A 17,806-nucleotide genomic window follows, 5' to 3' on the forward strand; every position below is an offset into this window, starting at 1 on the left:
CCTGTATTCCCCGGCGGGTGATGCTGCTGCTCCTGCCCCCGCCCCAGTCTCGGCGGAGGCTGGGCCTAAACACTACGTCTCCCAGTGGCCCTTGAGGCAGAAGGGTCGCGCTGTATCACGTGGCCTGCCCTGCCGCGTCTCCCTCCTTTCCCCCAACCAAGTCACGAGGAGAGCGTCCGTTGGGGCTACGTCATGAGCCAAACACAGCCGCTGTGAGACCGAGTGTGGGAAAGGGGAGCGGGCGAGCGGAGCAGGCGCGAGGAGAAGGGGTGGAGTTAGGGCGTGTGCAGAAGCTGCCAGTACCAAAGCATCAGGGAAGGGGGGGGCGTGGTCAGCGCACGAGGGAAGAGGACGGGGCGATTCGGCGAAGTGTCCCCGCGTCTGAGGGGCAGTCAGAGCGCCAGGGGTGGTCGGTGCGGTAGGGACCAACCAGGGTAGCGCGTGAGCCCCGCTGAGAGCGCGGTGGGGGGCGGGGCCGCGGAGGGGCGGGGCTTAGCTCGGCCCGTGGTGATTGCCCACCCCCTGAGTGACAGGCGGAGTCCGAGTGAGGGAGCAGGGACGGGAGCTCGCGCGGCCGGTGCTCGCTCTCCCCACACGCCAGCCTGTGTTATGAGGCGGCCCTGAGAGTCGCGGCGGGGAGCCCAGCCCAGCAGGAGCCCGGCGCGGCCCGGGGGGACTGGGTCTCGCTTCACCCCCCCCGGCCAAACCGATGACTACGGCAAACTGCGGCGCCACTGACGAGTTCGACTTCAGGCTGATCTTCGGGGAGGACGGGCAGCCGGGCCCGGGGCCGCCGCTGGGGCCTGCAGGTGCGTCTCTGCGGCTGGCTGTTGCGGTCCGCCTTCCCCCCGTGCGAGGAGGGGCGCTGGTTCCCGCTTTCCGAGGGGCCGGGCTGGGCTGGGGGGAGCTGTCTTCCCCTCGGGTGGGGAACGCTCCTCCCCACGGCGCGGGAGCTCCCGTCGGGATCCTCCAGCCCCGCTCGGGGAGTCGGGATGAGCCCTGGTGGGGCAGGAGTGACGAGACTCCAGCCCTCCCCCTGCAGTGCGCCGTGCTTAGGGGGCTGCTCAACCGGTTTCCCCGGAGCTGAGGGGCTCTGCTGGTGGCACCGGCAAGCCTCCATTCGGGCAGTGTCGCTTCCCTGCCACAGGCTAGGAAGCCAGGCTGCAGAGGTTTAACGCGGGGCTGGCCCAATCACCACCGCACAGGGGGCTCAGAGGCCTCCTTAATAATGCGCGAAGCGCTGGAGACCCTCGCCTGGAGCGTGCTCGCACTTGGGCGAGTCAGGGACTGTTTGCCTGTTTCCCTAATACCGTATGTTTAAAAAAAAAAACAAAAAAAACTGGCCTGGAATAACTTGGAATGGAGGGAGTCTCTGTATGTGCCTTGAACCTCACTGTTTTGTTTAGGAAGCAGTGTAGTATGGGCTTCTCCCGCCCTCAGCGTCTAACTTCCCAAGTGAGAAACTGAGTTGAGGAGCACGGATGTGCAATCTTTTTCTCTCAGGAGCTTGCATCAGGAAGCAACACAGTATAAAGAAATTATGGTCTAAGCTATGTATTTATTGGTACCACTGAACAGCATTCTATTCCACCACACAGTGTTTTCGGATTAGTACAGGCTTTCTTTATTTTTTCATGCCATTTTTTTTAATGGTACCAGATTTCAGTTTCACTAACAAACTGGTCCTCATAGATTAGAAGCCAGGTAATATTGGTAGGTAGTAAGGTATGAAGTGGGAAATGTATTTGGTTTTGCAATGTAAAATCTATAATACACGTAGTGCAACAAATTTAAAAAATGTCACTTGCTACTAGTAATTCTGGGTTTATTTTCTCTATACAGCTTTTACATATCTCCTGTTGAGCGATCAGGATTTTTTCACTTTCAAAGATATCACTTAGATGAGAAAAGCAACAGAGGGTCCGGTGGGACCTTTAAGACTAACAGAAGGTGCCACAGGACCCTCTGTTGCTTTTTACAGATTCAGACTAACACGGCTACCCCTCTGATACTTAGATGAGAACCATTTGTTTCTTGTTAGATGTACTTGCATCACTCTAATGCTTTTTTTACCCTGTTTTGCTTCAGCTAGTACTCTATATTATTTACCTCTAAAACAAACACAAAACCTCTTACTTACTAAAAAATGCCAGAAATTAAATATAACTCATAAGTATGGTGTAGGAATGTACAGCATATTAGGACCCATTTGCACAATTACATGCAAGTTGGGAGTCACTGTGAAAATACATAAGGAAATAAAGATATACTGATCTCCTAGAACTGGAAGGGACCTTGAAAGGTCATTGAGTCCAGCCCCCTGCCTTCACTAGCAAGACCAAGTACTGATTTTGCCCCAAATTGCTAAGTGGCCCCCTCAAGGATTGAACTCACAACCCTGGGTTTAGCAGGCCAATGCTCAAACCACTGAGCTATCCCTCCGCCCCGTAGGTATTGTGGAAAGGCCCAAATTGTGTTAACTGAGTTAATACATTGGCCTATTGTTTAGCCTGGTTTCAAGCCACTGCTGAAATATGGTTATGTCTAGTCTACTAAATAGTGCAGCCATGTTCTGACTCTGTTCTCTCACTTGGCTGCGTGTATAGTAGAGAGACCTTTACAGTATCAAGTTAAATTGATAAAAATCTTATAATTCGTATTTTAATATGTATTTGACCATATTTATTTAAAGTTGTATGATATTAAACACTTTCCTAACTTTCAGTAAATTAGGAAGTCTGGCACTAAGACGAAATGCATGGCACCCTTAAAAGAGCACTTTTACGAAGTTATGTTGCTACCTATGTAGAGCATTTCAGATGGAAACATTTTTTATTCTCACAAGACTACTGCTGTTCCAGGGTCCCTGGCTTTTGTTAGTCAAATAGCATGCATGTTATGGTGCTATATAAATAGTGTGCATATAACTCAAATGGAAAACAAAGGAAAAATTATAGCAATTGTGAATAGGATATGGAACAGCGTTTATCTAGTGAGAATAAAAACGTTAAAATTTAAATGTTCTGCATAGTGACAACTGAGAATAAAGCATCATATCTCAAATGAATATAGAACAAAAACCAAATTGGTCAAAAATTCAATAGAAATTTGGTAGAGGTATTACTAACTTTAATGACACAACTTAGTGAAAGTACTGGATCAACTATTTTACTATTGCATTACAAGAATGTTTGTTTGCAAACAAACAATTAGCTGAAAACATTTTTTTAGGCAATCCTGTAAACTAGATATTTGTCTATTCATCACATGAACCAATCCATGTGGAAGCGCTTAAGGCAATGGCTGAATAGATTTGCGTATCCATTAAGGTGATCAGAACTGGTGTGCCCAGGAGCAACCTGGGATCTGTGTTCCTTCTAATTTTTCCCACACGTGCAGAATGAATTTTATGTGCACCAATATGGAGGTGCCGTGTGACACATCACCTCCATATTGGTGCACATAACAAAATTCATGTATTGGGGGTGGCGCCGAGGGGTTCAGAATTTGTAAGGGGGCTCAGGGTTGGGGTGCAGGGATGTGAGGGCTCTGGCTGGTGTGTTGGCTCTGTGCTGGGGGCTCAGGGCTGAGGCAGAGGGTTGGTCTGGGTGGTGAGGACTCCGGGGTGAGGCCAGGGGTGAGGGGCTCAGGGCTGGCACAGAGAGTAGGGAGGGGTGAGGACTCCGGTTGGGGGTGCAGGCTCTGGGGTTGGGCCAGTGATGAGAGGTTTGGGGTGCAGGAGGGTGCTCCTGGGCTATGACAGGGAGAGAGAACTCCCCGCCCTCCCTCCCTGCAGCAGCAGCACCTGGGTTGCCGGGGGGAAGAGGCGCCTCTCCCCACCGCGGCAGCTCCAGTGCTGGGGCGCAGGATAGGCTCCCTTCCCCTGACCACGGCAGGTCCGGGGCTGAGTTGGGGCTGGGGTAGGAGTGCCCCTCTCCCAGCTGTGGCAGGTTGGGGGCCATGCTAAATTGGGGCTGGGGGAGGGGCGCCTCTCCCCTGGCTGCAGCAGGTCCCGTCCAGGCGGGTTCCCTGAGCAATGCATGGCGCTAAATAGGCTGCTGCATGGCCACACAGCTTGTAGGGAACTTAGCCTGGGACTCCTAAATACATAGTCATGGTACAGAGGGGTTGGGACAGGTCCCTGCTTCTAAATACTATTGTGCAAGAGCTGCCAATCCTCTGCAACTAGTTTATTCTGTTTCAGTATATTATGGTAATTGGAGGCAAACTTTATAAATGCCGTATTTCTCGATTTTTTTTTTTGTTGTGGTCGGCTGTGTAACAGGATATTTTATGTCCTGTCAGTTTGCTATTTTATGCAGGGTAGACTCATTTAAATCAAGGCAATTTTAAATAATAATTATTTAAATCACTAAATGGAAAGCCTTGATGTAAATAATCAGTTTTAATCAACTTTTCCATTTGGATTTCAGTTATTTGCTAAAGCAAGATGCATTCTCATACAACCATTAAAACATGTTGATTTACAACTAAATAGAGCCTTTACGTTATCTTTGGTATCTATTTTTGCTACCTGAGAGAGTGCACTTATTTAGTTTATATAGCTTTTCAGATTCTTGTTAATTATACATTTTAGTATGTTAGAAAATGGTGAAAGATATGCTATTTGTTAGATAACTTTTTGCTCATGATTTGTGTCAGGCTGCATTAGAATAACTGGAATATAATTAAACACAGTCAACAGTATATAAATTTTATTTTTATTAAACAAAACAAGACCTTAACACAGTACATAACATATTATGCCATATTTATGAAGCCTGACCTCAAAAGTTAGTTCAGTAAAAGATATTACCTCACCCATGTTGTCTATCTTCTGTTGGTGAGAGAGACAAGCTTTTGAGCCACACAGAGCTCTTCTTCAAATCTGGAAAAGGTACTTGGAGTGTCACAGCAAAATTCAAGGTGGAACAGATTGTTTAGCATAAGTAATTAGCTCATATTGTAAGGGACCATTCAAGGTAGAATTAGATGTTTTCCCCCCTGAAAAAACAGCCTTTAATTCAGTTTTTGATAAGAGGTTTGTTAATTTAGCATATTTATTTTTTATTTAAATGTTATAAGAGATTATAATAAGTTTAGGCCTTAACATATTTGTATTGCATTCAGATTTCATTTTAAACACATTTATTATTAAAAAGTAAAATGTACTATAATTTAAATCAAAATCTGATTTCTAAATAAATCAGTTTAAAAATATCAGTTTAAAAAAAAATCCACCCTGGTTTTATACACTGTAAAAATGTACATGACATATGACAGTGGGAAAAGCTATAACTGTTGTATTAGAAATATAATTTTTCATTTAAGGGTTTCAGCTTCTGAAACCGAACTTATAAATCTTTCCCAATCCATGGGAAGCTTTTAGGATTGTTAAACTCTTATCTTGTGCTGTGCTCCTCCTTAAAGGAAATGATGGATGGATGGATGGTGGGGAGAAAACTTCTAGGCATGTGGGAGAAATGCCCAACATTAGCATTTTTTGGTAATAACATAGAAGACAAGTCTAAACCGACACTTCTAACTTTAAAATCACTTTTCCAATTATCTAGTCAAGAATACTTTTGTGGTATGGACTGTGGCTATACATTTTAGAACTATGAATATACAAACTGACTCAAAGAACTAAAAAGCCATCTACTTCTTCAGTGTATTTAATTTATTACATTTTTTAAAAACTCCTATGCAAGGGATGCCAATTGAAGACTCTGGGCACACTGAGACACATTTAAAAAAAGAGGAATTTAAAAACCAAAATCAGTCATAACAGCACTTTTTTTCTTTCCCTCTTTTCTCCCTTCCTGTCAAGTCATTACTGCACAGTAGTTCATTAAATTCGTGTGTAATGCTTAGTTTTGTGCTGGATTGCAGGAATGGTGACCACCTTGACTAGCGTAGTTTTGCTTGTACTGGTTAATCTGAACAATAGTAATTGCTGTTCGGGTGGTCTATATGAAAGATTGTTTAGTAGTATCCATCAATCTAAAGTCTAATACTGCAACCTTTTAGTACTGGAACTTAATTCCATAAAGTCAAAGGGATTTCCCATATTAATAAACTAGTCACATGAGTAGGGGGGTTGTGGGATAGTGCCAAATTCTGGGTGCTTCCTCCGTCCCCTCTCCTTGGCATAGTGTAGTATTATTGTCCTTGCCATAGTGAAGACACAATAATTCTTCATTTTTGGAATGTGTAAAACCCAAAACAGATACGTGGCTAATAAAGGTTTTAGTTTCTCTTTGACTCGCAGCACTATTGATCAGTATTGTTCTACTATAAAATTTTAGGCTGACCTCAAAATATATTAAGACACAGAATTTTATAAAACTAAAACAGTTCGATAGTGGCAGCTATTTATGATGACCTTAAGTGTTGCATATGATATCTTAACTTTAAACTAGTATTGGAATTGTAATATTAATGCTCCCTCACAATCCAAAAGATTTTCATTTGTATTATTATTTAGTTCTGCCAAATGTTACTTTGTAATTTGTACTTTTGAGAAAATCTAACTTGGGGGACTAATGTTTTAAAACTAAACAGGGTGATACCAAATTTGTGTTTTCTTAGGAAAGATTAAGCTTGACTGTTCAAACTTTTTATGTAACATTTGATGCTTCACAATGTTTGCTGTTGAATAATGTAAATAAGGCACTGCATGTCAATATGTGAGGAAATTTCATTTACTAATAAAATCAATATACATCTAAGCAAGACAGTGACCGTGTATGGTGTACATAGAATGTTAAAAAATGGTACCTAAGATGAGGCATACCATGTTACCTGAATTGGACAACAAGAGAGCCTATATATAAAGTGTTAATTAGTTTATAAATAGGTGTATTTTTATCTTCCCTACAAAGAACCCAGTCCTACAAATTGCTGCGAGCCTTCAGTTCTCATTGTAGTCAGTGGGAATTGAGTGCATGCAGCACTTCCTAGGAGGTGCTCAGTACCTTGCAGGGTCAGGCCTGTAATAACCAGACTTGTTGCTAATTGGGTGTATTGTTTGAATGTAGTGTGGAGGTGAACCTAACTTAAAAACATGTTTGTGCAGCTTGTGACTTTTAATGTTTTGCAAATCAACTCTTCCAGTTGTCTGTCAGGCACTCATAAGCAATTTGCTATTGATGGTGCAGCTAAAAATATTGTTTGATGCACTGCTCTGATACTTTGTGATCTCATAGAAATTTGATAGGTACAGTGTTTTAACTTCCATCATGTTTTTCAGTATAGTAGCATAGTGCAATCTACTGATTATGGGTTGACATCTACAAGAGGAGGGGAAATCACAAACTCTTTATTACGGTTTTTATCTCCATCTTTGCTACAATCCTAGTAAAGATGATCTGATCTTAGTTTGTCTTTTGTCAAAATGAGTGCCTTTACACAGGTTTACTCTCAAGATTACTGTTTGTAGTAGGTATAGTATTTGCAAAATGTTATATAGTTAGACATTAATGCATTTTAAATAGACAAAGTTTACAGATTTCTTGGGATTTAGCATACAATTTAGCAATCTAAAACAAAAAAATAGTATTGTAACTAATAAATTGCTTGCTACTCACACCATTGTTTGAAAGTTTTCTTTTTAAAAAGGATAATCTAATTACATGTAAGTTAGTCTTGGTCTTTTAGGCTCCTGTCCAGCAGTTCACCTTGCCCATGCAGCAGAGTCTTATGCTGGACAGGGATCTTAGTTAATTGAAAACCTCTACTTTTTTTTATTCTTATTCAGACTTGATACTTTAAGTTTGCTAATTAAGAGTTGTTGTGGGAGTTTCTTGTTTTTGTTTTTCCCCTGGTTAGGTCTCTGTACTACCCGAGTGTGGGCTAATGACTCATTTTCTAGTTAGAAGCAGAAACTTACTGTCCTTTACTCACTCACTCGCTCATGCCCGTCACCCCAATCGGGGTATGGGCCGCCAACCACAGATCTCCAGAGTCCCCTATCCTGGGCCATTTGCTCTAGCTAGTTCCAGGTATAACCAATTTTTTTACGGGCTGATAGCATAAAAATGAACTTGCTACAGAAATGCCAACTGTCCTTTAAAAAAGCCTTTATTTTTACAAATATTTACATGGTGACCTCCACGGTGACATCTGGCTGCATTTTTATAGGTTTGAATAAATCAGATTCTTAAGTACCAGTGGAATATTTAGACTGTTGAATGCCTGTCTTATACGTTTATGTCCCTAAATGCTTCTGATGAGGCGATAAGCATCTAAATTCTCTCCTAGATAGAGGGCTTGTGCCTGCCTACTAAAAGCAAAATAAACTCCAACAAACCATAATTTTGCAGATGCTGGGGTGTAGCTGTTGCGCACAAAGCGAATGCTGGAGTTAAGGGTGTGCATAAGCGAAGCTCATGTTTGCAATCTGTTGACTCTTGTGTGCTACCTAAGTATAGGGCATGGCCCCTGTGCTTAATTAAATCAGCTTTTTGAAGCAGAGACTTGCCACATTTTTACTAAGCACTCTGCACACTTGTGGCACTGTACAGGTTAGTAATAAATCATTCTCACTATATTTTTAGTCCCACCGCAATTTGATTCAGGGCTACATAAGTGTGTGTGGGAGGGGTCTGATTCTCAGCCAAAACATAACAACTTTATTTTGGTTAACATATTTGAAATTTTCTTAACATTCTTACACTCTCTTAATCTCTGTAGAGATGTTTTTCTCACCTTTTCTCTTTTTTCCCCATTCCTTTTGTTCTCTCTAGACCCGTTGTCTCTCTTGTCCACCATCCATTTCTTAATTGCTTTTGTTAGCTTTTAGCTGTGCTGTTGCCGCTTTGCTCCACTATGCCTTGATTTTTAAAAAAAAAATTTTAAACCAGATGTGCTCTAACAATCTGTGTTCACTGGATGGAGCTGAGTGCTATTAGCATATAGTGAAAACTAGTTTGTCTGCTGACCTTGCAAGCATGTGATGGGAAGGTAATAGTTCTGAAAGAGCACTCTCTGCCCTTCCTTCCCTAAAACCGCTGAAGAGAGACCAATCCTAGTCTGTGTTTATGGTATTTGCTGAGGGGAAGTGGGGAACAGAACAGCTGTGTATCATACATATGATTGAAAACGTGGATCTGTGGCAAAAACCTTGCTACTTCAGACTGTATTAGCGGTATTGATTAAGGACTAGTTGGTCTGAGGGAGAGCAAAAATGAAATGTGTGCTAGGGTACCTTATTATCCAGCATCCTTTAATGGTAACTGGCTAACAGAACAACATTTTTATCCAAAATATTTCAGGAAAATCAGAAAGATTGAATTACCGAGGAAAGCTGACAGATTTTCACACTTGTGTTGGGAGATATAATGGTGTTTTGGCTAAAGGAAATTTGATAGTTTTGTTACTTTGGAAAAAGCTTGTGTAGTCTGAGACCAATAGCTTATACATACATTTGTTGAAAGACTTCAGGTTTAATTTAACAACTTGTGGACTGGTACACTTTTTTTTTTTTTTTTGGTTCAGATCATACTGTTTATAAATTGAGGAGGGCTTTTTTTTTGTGTGTGGGTATATAGAATGATTCATTTCTGCTCTTCAGAAGTCCTCACTGGAGGATAGCTCTCTCAAGGAAGAAAAAAAAAAAAAAAAAAAAAAACTGCGCTTAAAGCTGGTGGGGTTTCTTTGCAGGTAATGTGGATTCAGCTTTGAACCTTGTGTTTCTTTCCTTTTTTGTCAGGTTTCAGAGTAACAGCCGTGTTAGTCTGTATCCGCAAAAAGAAGAACAGGAGTACTTGTGGCACCTTAGAGACTAACAAATTTATTAGAGCATAAGCTTTCGTGGACTACAGCCCACTTCTTCGGTCCACGAAAGCTTATGCTCTAATAAATTTGTTTTGTTAGTCTCTAAGGTGCCACAAGTACTCCTGTTCTTCTTTTTCCTTTTTTGTGTTCTCTACAGCTACGTGGTAGTTACAAACCAAGATTTAGATCAACTAAAGGAGTGGATGGGCAGATTAGCAGTGTTGCTTTTAAAGAAGTGAGTTGTATGAGTAGATTGGACCTCACTTGATATTGCTATGATGTAAGCAGTTAAACTGCTGTTTAACGTAAATATAGATCTGTCGCATCTTATGCTGGGGTTACGTTCCGCAGTCAGCGCCTAAAGCAGCGTATAGTCAAAATTACATTGAGTGTAATGGTGGGCAGAATCGCCCGCACCTTAGAAACAGTATTTAAATTGTTGTGTGTGTGGTGTGTGTTTTTTTGTTGTTGTTGTTTTTGTTTTTTTTTGCCGACCGCATAAAGCTGAAATTGCGCATGTTAAATCCGCCTAAGATGCAACAGACCTGTAATGGAGATGTTGTCTAAAGCCGCTCTTGTGGGTCAAGGGAGTATAGACAGAGGAGACCTGGCAATAAGCCCAGTCTCTAAAACAACATCCAAGTCATTGCATTTGCCCAAGCATGCCATGTGAAGTTCAAATGACAGTGGAATTTAAGATGAGTGAAATGATCAGTAAAGCTTAGTAAAATCACAAGCAGGAGCAAGCTCTTAACAAGCCAGCACTTTATTCCAACTTAAACACATCTGTCTGTTCATATGTACTGTATACTATTTGTATGCAATACTGTATTGTGGCACTTTGCTCAGCAGTTGGACTTTCCAAAGTTACTTGGCCAGGGTCTGACTGAATTTGGAAAACTGCAGAGAACCGCAAGTAGATTTGCAGGCTGTTATAGGCTGTACATTTCATTAATTGAAAACAGAACAGCTGGAATGTAATCACGTACAAGGTTGATTCCATTAAGCATCTCAGTGGCACAGCTTGAAAAGTAACCCCAAATTGAACAGGTTTCAAAGCCTGCTGCCCAAAATTGCTTTGTGTCCAAGACTCTGTGTGTGTGTGTGTGTGTGTGTGTGTGTGTGTGTGTGTGAGAGAGAGAGAGAACGAACACAAAATGCACAATGTTAATGTTTTTGCACATCAGCATGTGAGGCAAACATATTTTTGATTTTCGCTAAAAATATTGAGCTTGTTTCCTATTTGTAAAAATTCAGTATTGATGCTTATATTGGTTTGAGAATTTAATTTAGATCTCATTCTGGAAACATTTGTTTCCTGGTGAGAAGAAATAGTCTAAAACAAATTAAATTCAAGGTAAACTTGTATACCATACCTTACTTTTTTTGTGGAACATGTTAAAAGTTGTTGCTCTTATGTGACTTCTGATTTTTAGCCCCTCCAAAAATTTAGTATGTTGTCATATTGCAAGCCTTCACATTTTGATTGATGAATACGTAACTCATGGCTTAGTAAAAGATTATTTTAAAAAAATCAGGACAATTTTTCATTTCCTGATGTGGAAAAACAGCCTATGGACTGAATGGATGTTGTTGGTTACTGTTAATATGGTGGTTTTGTGTGTGATGTAGAAGCTCACAAAATGTACTTAAACTCACTCTGAGCCTTATGATGATGATGATAACCTGGATCTTAGGAAAATACTATACTTGAGGATAGTGGGATGTAACACATTTACTCAAACTTTGGTAATACACCTCTACCTCGATATAACGCTGTCCTCGGGAGCCAAAAAATCTTACCGCGTTATAGATGAAACTGTGTTATATTGAACTTGCTTTGATCCACCGGCATGCGCAGCCCTGCCCCCCCGGAGCACTGCTTTACTGCATTATATCTGACTTCGTTTTATATCGGGTGGTGTTATATTGAGGGTAGTGGTGTATATGCTTTGACCAGAATCCTTATCTTTCATTGGATGCTTACCTTTCTCTTTAAGAATTATTTTAGAATAACGTTGATATATAGCTTCCTGGTATGAGATCACTTACATTCTTTGACTGACTTGTTAGGAGGAAAATTGAAGGGCTATGTGAATAATAAAAATGTCTGAACATAAATTCTTGCTGCTTCTTTAGAAAGCTAGAAGGGGAGCACTATTTTTTCTAGTACACAAAACTGGTGTGGTACTTTAGAAGCTATTTCTTTTGAATGAGATCACAGGTAGTTGATGTGTGTATATATTTTGTATAGCATTTGGATTTTGAATTCTCTGTGGTATAAAGGAACTAAAGACAGTAATTGTTCTGAATTAACAATAAAATGAAGTTTCATATATTTCAGCCACTATCAATAACACTTCCGAACAAAATGTTTGAGTGCTTTTGGGATTTGGAAATACTAGTATCTATTTGCTGCCTGTAATTAACTAGTATATTACAGGGATGTTGTATAAACATCTTAAGGACAAGGGCTTCTATAAGTCTGCTTGATATAGAGGATTGAGGAGTTGGAAGATGAAGTGATAGCATGATTGCATGATTTAACATTCATTTGGGGTGACTGTATTGCTCACTCGTGACTTTGGCGCTTGAGTGTATGCAGGTCATTACAAACAAGTACTAAAAAAAGCTATATATTGCCACAGGGTCATATTTTAGAGAAAATATTTAACACTAAAGTAAGCTATTGTATTCCTTCACTTGTAAAGCCAGGTACCTTAAGCTATCTGTACAGGCTTCAGAGTAGTAAATATTAGATAAAATATGTTGAAACCTCTAGATTTTCTCTAAATCAGTGTTGTAACTTTATGGTAAATACCTTGTGGACCTTCAGTGATTGACACAGACCCTGTAATCCAGGTTCTTCAATTGGATAAGGTTTGTGGGTTTGCTTTCTGCATAAGCGCTTGATACAGAGGTGGATTATGCTAGTCCTAGTTGCCTTCCTTTTGTAGCTTTCTCATAGATTGATATGGAGGAAACTGAATGACCAGTTGGTTAGTTTGCCCTGCAAGCTCTTAATGCAAGAAACATACTGCAAAGGAAAACTTTCCTCCGGGCTTGTTTGCCTACCTCAGTCCCCATGTCTTCTGCCCTATCACTCTGTCTGATTCCTATTTCTAGCTGTCTTGCTCACTCTGCCAGTTGATTAACAAAGTGAAGTTATGATCTTGTTAATTTTTTATTGATGCCTAGCAGCTGCAGAACTCAAAGCCTCAATACAAGCTCTTAGTTCATTTCAGTTCCTCAAAATACACAAGTGTTTTAAGTCTGCCAAACACTGAAGGAAGACTAGAACAGTATTACTATAAAATGTAGTGACCAAAAACAGTAATATTAAATTATCCGTTTAACAATTTGGATTGGTGGTGTAACTTTTTTCTCCTTCTTTGTTTAAATCCTTTGTCTTGTGCCCTGTCCAACTAGCTGGTCTGGGAGCAGTTGAGGGTTATGGAATCATATCCTCTTGCCCCTCTCCCATGTTGCGGAGCAATTGCACAGTTGCACAGTGTTGCGGCTGCTCTGTTCTTAGGGATGGGGAAATCGCTGAAAGATCTTTGTAAACATGCATCTCTTGCTCCTACCATCTACCCACTGCTTGCTGAGCAGTGAGGTGGGCTTCAGAGGATAGGGAGAACACAATTCCTATTTTGGCTCTTCAAACCTTGCTCTCCTTGTGTAAGGAATTACACGTGTTCTGTTACCAACATCAATGGATTATTATCACAACAGATATGCAAGCTCGGAAAAGTGTGTCACCCCACCTGTTTTTAAACAGATTGGGAATAGAGGCAGAGATTTAAAACTGTTAGTGAAGGTGTGATTATAACACAGGTAGCTTATACCCATGCTAGCTTTAATTTTGCTAGTAGGTGTAACAGTATAGATATGGTGGCATGGGCTTCAGCAATTCCCAGTATAGACAGACAGTCTCACGGTAGCTCAAGCTGAACTAGCATGCTAAAAATAGAAGTGTGGATATTGTGGCACTAGTGGCTGCTCGGGCTAGCTACCTGTGTCGAAGTCTTCCTAACATCCTGGGTCTCAGGGCCATGCTGACTCCACTTGGAGTGTATGCAAATAATTCATATTGGCTATACAAGCTCCACGAGACTCCACCTCTCACCCCCTTCTTGTCTTTTAATAGTGTAATATGAAATCTTGTGGGTCAGAATGAGTGAGTTGTTAAAGGAGGTGAAAAGCTTGTACCTTTCAGCAGTTGTGGAGTTGGCAGAGTAAAGGTTGTGTTTTGACAGGGTATTTGTGGGCATTGCTGAAAGAGGACAGAGTTACGGTTGCATGAGAAACCTTAAGTGTGGATTTCCTTGTTTTCAGAAGTTTAAGGTTTTGCTCAACCATAACTCTGTGTTAATGTAGTGGTGGAGTGTGTGTGTGTGTCTGTTTTGCCTTTTAGTTTCCTAGTTTTCTGGGTAGGAAAAACTGTTGTTGGTACATGTGAGTAGTCATTTAGGCTGTTGAACATATGTCCTAAAAATTGCATACCAAGCCAAATCAGTCTGTAGTCAGCAATCTCCATGGTATGGTGTACTCTTTGCTCTTACACATTCTGTAACCTCTTGATCCAGGAATTTCCCAGAATGCACATTGGCAGTTCCCATATTTCTTTTCCCTTTTTCACCTGTCTTGGGTGGAGACCCATGTCTGTCTGTCTCCTCACCAGGGTATTTCCAGCCTGCACAGCTCCCTGCCTATACGGTACTATGAACTCCCCAGCAAAGTCACCGTCTCCGCAGGCTTACGTTATGTTTCTCCTGTGGTCACAAATTGATCACAGCTTCAGCTCAGAATAAGGACGCAGCCTTATAGACCCTAAAATAGGAGGACTTTTGTTTGACAGTCTCTTAGATGGTAACTGTCGTTTCGGGGAAGGGAGAAGAGATGAGTTGAGATGGGCTGAAGCTTTTGCTACTGTTAGTCTGATCCTGTTTCATCTCAGATGGTGTTTAGGATTGAGCTGCAGCTCTTAAGGGTGGTGATGTCATCTGAGTACCTCTCTTTAGTTCAGTTTGGTGAGGATATCTCTCAGGATCAGGATGATGAGGGCCCAGGGTCCAGGAGATGGTGGGAATGGTAATTATGATGGTGAAACTTGCTTCAGTAGCCTCCACGTGTTCTTCCTTACTTTCCCCACAAAGTCTTTCTTCCAGCACCCAAAAAAAGGGAGGATTGGGAAGAATAGCCTATTCCCTCATTAATTTGTCTACCAGTTAGACCGAATATCCGTCACACGAGTTTTGGTTAATTAATTTCCAGTTCCACATCTTCTGTTTTTTATCAAGCATGATTTTAGTCCTTGAACCATATCAGTGGGCCTTTTTGTTTAGACTAATTCAGTCTGTCTACTTTTTGTACCTTTCTCCATCAGCATAGGTTTATTGTGACTTGTTTGAACTTCACTGTTGAAATCACAATTAGGGTAAAGTTATCAGCCCAATTATCACTGTATTTGAACCAGATGGCTTCCTTCTTCATGCTGGTGGTGTGCCAGTAGAGTCATTGAGAGCACAGAAGAGACAGGCTTTCGGTCTACTGTTCGAGTGCTTGGTCCTGAGCAGTTGGGAGCAGACATTACAGAGAGAGCCCAGGGCTGGAGGGAGTGTGCTCGCTCTGGAGATGGTACACTTGCAGTTCTGTCAGAGGTGGGGGCTATGAGGGGAGGGAGCTTGCTCATTTGCTTTGTGAGATTGATTATATGTGTAGTCTGGTCAACAGTAGGAGGTGTGATAGGCTTGAATATGCTCAGAGAGGACTGCATCTTTGGAGATTTTAGCTGCTCAATAAAGATTTGCTTGAAATTAACATGTGCAAACTTCAGTTTTTCAAAGGTTATAACTTATGAAAATCTGCCCAAATTTTGCTTGGGATGTTAAAAGGCACATCCCTAACACGGAGGCCATCCCCTGCCAAATTTCAAGTTTATCCTCCAAAGCATTGGGTTGCTATAGCTTACCAGGACCAGATGATATTCACATGTGTTCTGAAGGAACTCAAATATGAAATTGCAAAGCTACTAACTGTAGTACGTAACCTATCACTGAAACAAACCTCTGTCCCAGATGACTGGAAGGTAGTGTAGTAATATAATGCCAATTTTTTAAAAAGTTGATCTTGGCAATTACAGGCCAGTGAACCGAACTTAAGTACTAGACAACTTGGTAGAAACTATAGTAAAGAATTATCAGACAAATAGGCAAACATGATTTGTGGGAAGATTCTAGCTTAGGGGTGGCCAACCTGAGCCTGAGGGAGCCAGAATTTACCAGTGTACATTGCCAAAGAGCCCCAGTAATACGTCAGCAGTTCCACATCTGCTCCCCCACTCCGCTCCCAGCGCCTCCCACCTATCGGCAGCCTTGCCGATCAGTGCTTCCTGCTCCCTCCCCCGCCTCTTGATCAGTTGTTTCGTGGCGTGCAGGAGGCTCTGGGGGGTGGAGCAAGGGCACTGCAGGCTCAGGAGATGGGGTGGCAAGGGGTGGAGTGGGGGGGCAGGGCCTGTGGCAGAGCAGTGAGCACCCCCCAGCACATTGAAAAGTTGCTGCCTGTAGCTCCAGCCCTGGAGTTAGTGCCTGTACAAGGAGCCGCATGTGGCTCCCCAGCCACAGGTTGGCCACCCCATGTCTAGTTAATGGCTTTTGTAAAGGAAAGTATACCTCCGCAATCTATTAGAGTTCTTTAAAGGTGTCAACAAGCATGTGGATAAGGGTGATCCAGTTGAGATAGTATATTTGGGTTTTCAGAAAGCCTTTAACAAGTTCCATCACCAAAGGCTTATCTAAATAGTCATAAGATAACAAAGAAAATCCTGTCATGAATCAATGACTGGTTAAAAGATATGGGGGAAAATGGTCAGTTTTCCCCATGGAGAGAGGTAAAGCACAGAGTCCCCCAAGATTCTGCATTGGGACCTGTGCTTTCTACATATTTAGTAATCTGGAAAAGGGGATGAAGTGGCAAAGTTTGCAATTATTCAGGATAGTTAAGTCCAAAGTTGACTGAAAAGTGATCTCACAAAACAGGATGACTGGGCAACAAAATGGCAGATGAAATTCAACGTTGATAAGTGCAAAGTAATGCACACTGGAAAAAATAATCCCAACTACATGTATATAATGATGGGTTATAAATTAGCTGATACCACTCATGAAAGAGATCTTGCAGTGACTGTGGCTAGTTCTCTGAAAACTTCAGCTTGGTGCAATGCACAGTAGTGGTCAAAAAGACTAACCAAATGTTAGGGACTATTAGGAAAAATAAGACAGAAAATAGCATAATGGCATATATAAATAGTAGGGCTGCCAAGCGATTAAAAAAATTGCGATTTCAAAAATGAGTAGTGATTAATCACACTGTTAATAGAATACCATTTATTTAAGTATTTTTGGATTTTCCCACATTTTCAAATATATTGATTTCAATTATAACAGAGAACAAAGTGATTACAAATATTTGCACTGTAAAAAACAAAGTATTTTTCAATTCACCTAATACAAGTACTGTAGTGCAATCTCTTTATCATGAAAGTTGAATTTACAAATATAAAATTATGTACAAAAAAAAACTGCATTAAAAATAAGAACAATGTAAAACTTTAGAGCCTACAAGTCCACTAGTCCTATTTCTTGTTCAGCCAGTTGCTCAGACAAACAAGTTTGTTTACATTTGCAGGAGATAATGTTTTCCACTTCTTGTTCACAATGTCACCTGAAAGTAAGAATAGGTGTTCTCATGGCACTGTTGTAGCCAGCGTCGCAAAATATTTGTGCCAGATGTGCTAAAGATTCGTATGTCCCTTCATGCTTTAACCACCATTCCAGAGGACGTGTCCATGCTGATGACGGGTTCTACTCGATAACAATCCAAAGCAGTGTGGACCAACGCATGTTCATTTTCATTATCTCAGGCAGATGCCACCACCAGAAGGTTGATTTTTTTTTTTTTTTTTTTTTTTTGGTGGTTCGAGTTCTGTAGTTTCCGCATCAGTGTGTTGCTCTTTTAAGACTTCTGA

General features: G+C 41.4%; 1 protein-coding gene across 2 annotated transcripts in view; it reads left to right on the forward strand.

The window, feature by feature from the left end:
• The first annotated feature begins 374 nt into the window (after positions 1-374).
• The window catches only part of NFATC3 (nuclear factor of activated T cells 3), a 146,159-nt gene continuing 128,727 nt past the window's right edge, over positions 375-17,806 (forward strand). For both annotated transcript variants that reach the window (XM_054048896.1, XM_054048897.1), the window contains exon 1: positions 375-809. In XM_054048896.1, the coding sequence (XP_053904871.1) occupies positions 710-809 (100 nt within the window). In that variant the 5' untranslated portion in view covers positions 375-709. The remainder of the gene's footprint in view (positions 810-17,806) is intronic.

Source organism: Malaclemys terrapin, chromosome 14 (assembly GCF_027887155.1).
Source record: "Malaclemys terrapin pileata isolate rMalTer1 chromosome 14, rMalTer1.hap1, whole genome shotgun sequence".
Lineage (NCBI taxonomy): Eukaryota > Metazoa > Chordata > Testudines > Emydidae > Malaclemys > Malaclemys terrapin.